The sequence below is a fragment of the Sinocyclocheilus anshuiensis genome, unplaced genomic scaffold, assembly GCF_001515605.1.
Source record: "Sinocyclocheilus anshuiensis isolate Anshui unplaced genomic scaffold, SAMN03320099.WGS_v1.1 scaffold2493, whole genome shotgun sequence".
NCBI lineage: Eukaryota > Metazoa > Chordata > Actinopteri > Cypriniformes > Cyprinidae > Sinocyclocheilus > Sinocyclocheilus anshuiensis.
This window is the reverse complement of record NW_015549322.1, coordinates 139,428-141,381: the sequence shown is the minus strand read 5'-3', so window position 1 is coordinate 141,381 and position 1,954 is coordinate 139,428. Positions and strand designations below refer to the sequence as shown.

The 1,954-nt window shown below is 32.5% G+C and overlaps 1 protein-coding gene across 1 annotated transcript in view; it reads right to left on the bottom strand.

Moving 5' to 3' along the window:
- dstyk (dual serine/threonine and tyrosine protein kinase) overlaps positions 1-1,954 on the bottom strand; it is a 21,224-nt gene that overhangs the window by 2,992 nt on the left and 16,278 nt on the right. Inside the window, 3 exon segments of the mRNA XM_016444855.1 lie at positions 488-664; positions 731-814; positions 1,509-1,842. Of these exon segments, the coding sequence (XP_016300341.1) occupies positions 488-664; positions 731-814; positions 1,509-1,842 (595 nt within the window).

Below are 1,954 nucleotides of genomic sequence, written 5' to 3'. Positions count from 1 at the left end.
ACAATTAAAAAAAAACATGATTTTTGAAAATTGTTAAAAACTGAGTTATCTGTTTTTGCAAATGAACTCTTCAAATAAATAAATGTGTGTGTGTATATATATATGTATATATATATATATATATAATACAATATAAAATATTAATATAAAATGTAAATGATAAAATAAGTTAAATATTAACATTTTAATATATAAAATAATTTAAATATTAAAGTAAATAAAAAATAATGAACTCAAAAGACAAATTCAATAATAATAAAAATTATATATTAAAATAATTAAAATAATCATTCTTATTTTTGTTAAAATTAAATATTTAAACAGTACTTAAAAATATATTAAGAAAAATATAATAGCATGACACTAGGTAAATGAAAACAGTGGCTTGTGGTTTTCAAGTGTTTCTCAATGGCGTGAGCACTTTAAGTTCTGATTAAAGTGCAGAGTCTGCTAATGCACCTAGAAGGAGTACGCGCTGCAGAATCACCTGTCGGAGCGAGGCGGCGAAGGCCTCGTGGGAGCTGTTGAGTCTGGTCCTGAACTGAGAGCAGATGCTCTTGGCCAGTTTGGCGGCGCTCAGGCTCTCGATGGCGTCCTGCGCGACCTTACGCTTCCACTCGGCCGAGACGGACGGAGGATTGACCCACGTGATGCGGTGGATGATCTGAGGAGAGACGAGCGTCAGCCGCCGCAGCAGACACGCCAGCGCAGGGCATTCTGGGTAACCTACCTGCTTGATCTGCTCCCAGAAGAGCCTGGTGACGGAGGAGCCCGAGTGGAAGGTCACCTCCACGTTATACGCCGCGTTCAGGATCTGACCACAATTACATTTAAAACATTACTTCATTACATATATGGATATATATAGATATATATATCTTCATTGTATATTACTTTATAATATATACACTGTATGTTACATACTGCGTATTACTTAAATACTATATTATATATATAATTATACAATTTTAATTTAATATTAAATATTAACAAATTGACAATTAAATATTAAACATACTGTATATTACTTAAATACTTAATTATAAAATTACAATTATTAAAAAACGAATTAATATTAACTAAATGACATATCGCTATATATTATATAACATATTTTATATTACTTAAAAAAAAAGGATTGCTTTTTTAAAATAAATATTTATTAAACAATATTGAATATTAAAATAAAAAGGCAACTAACTATTACACAATAAACATGTATATTGCTTAAATATTATAGATAAATTACATATAATTAGTAAATATATAAATATTATTTTTAAAAATGAGTTGTGTTTAGGAGCTGTGTGACTGATGTGTGTGTGTGTGTGTTTCTTTCTGAAATGCTGTGCAAATCTATACAGTAAGGGGTAATTTACTAAAACTGCCAAAAATTTCACGTAAATTGTGATTATTGCATTTATAATGTATTATTTCTACTTGAATATCAATAGAAAACAGTTTCTCAATGGACAATCATATAAAATAATAGGGCTGGGTTTTGACACAAATTTCACGATTCGATTCGATTCAATATTGATTATTTTGGATATATATCAAGCAAGCACACATGCCAAATTTTCTCAAGGAAAAAAACCCACGAAGCTCTCTCTCAGGTAGTCCACTGAGCTGGTCAGTTTATTAGCCACGGCCTGATTGAGCTGCACCACGATCAGGTCCTGGATCTGACTGATGCACATCTTAATGTCCTTCGAGCTCACTGGCTCACCGTTAGACGACATGATGATGTCTGAACACACGCACACAGATGTCAGCTACACAAACACTGACTGCTCTATAGTAACAGGACACACATGTTGCTCATTAACACTAATGAATTGCCTCTGACACACAATAATAGAGCAACAAGCAGTGGATCATTAGGGCTGGGTTTTGACACAAATTTCACGATTCGATTCGATTCTCATTCACAAGCTTGCGATTCGATTCGGTT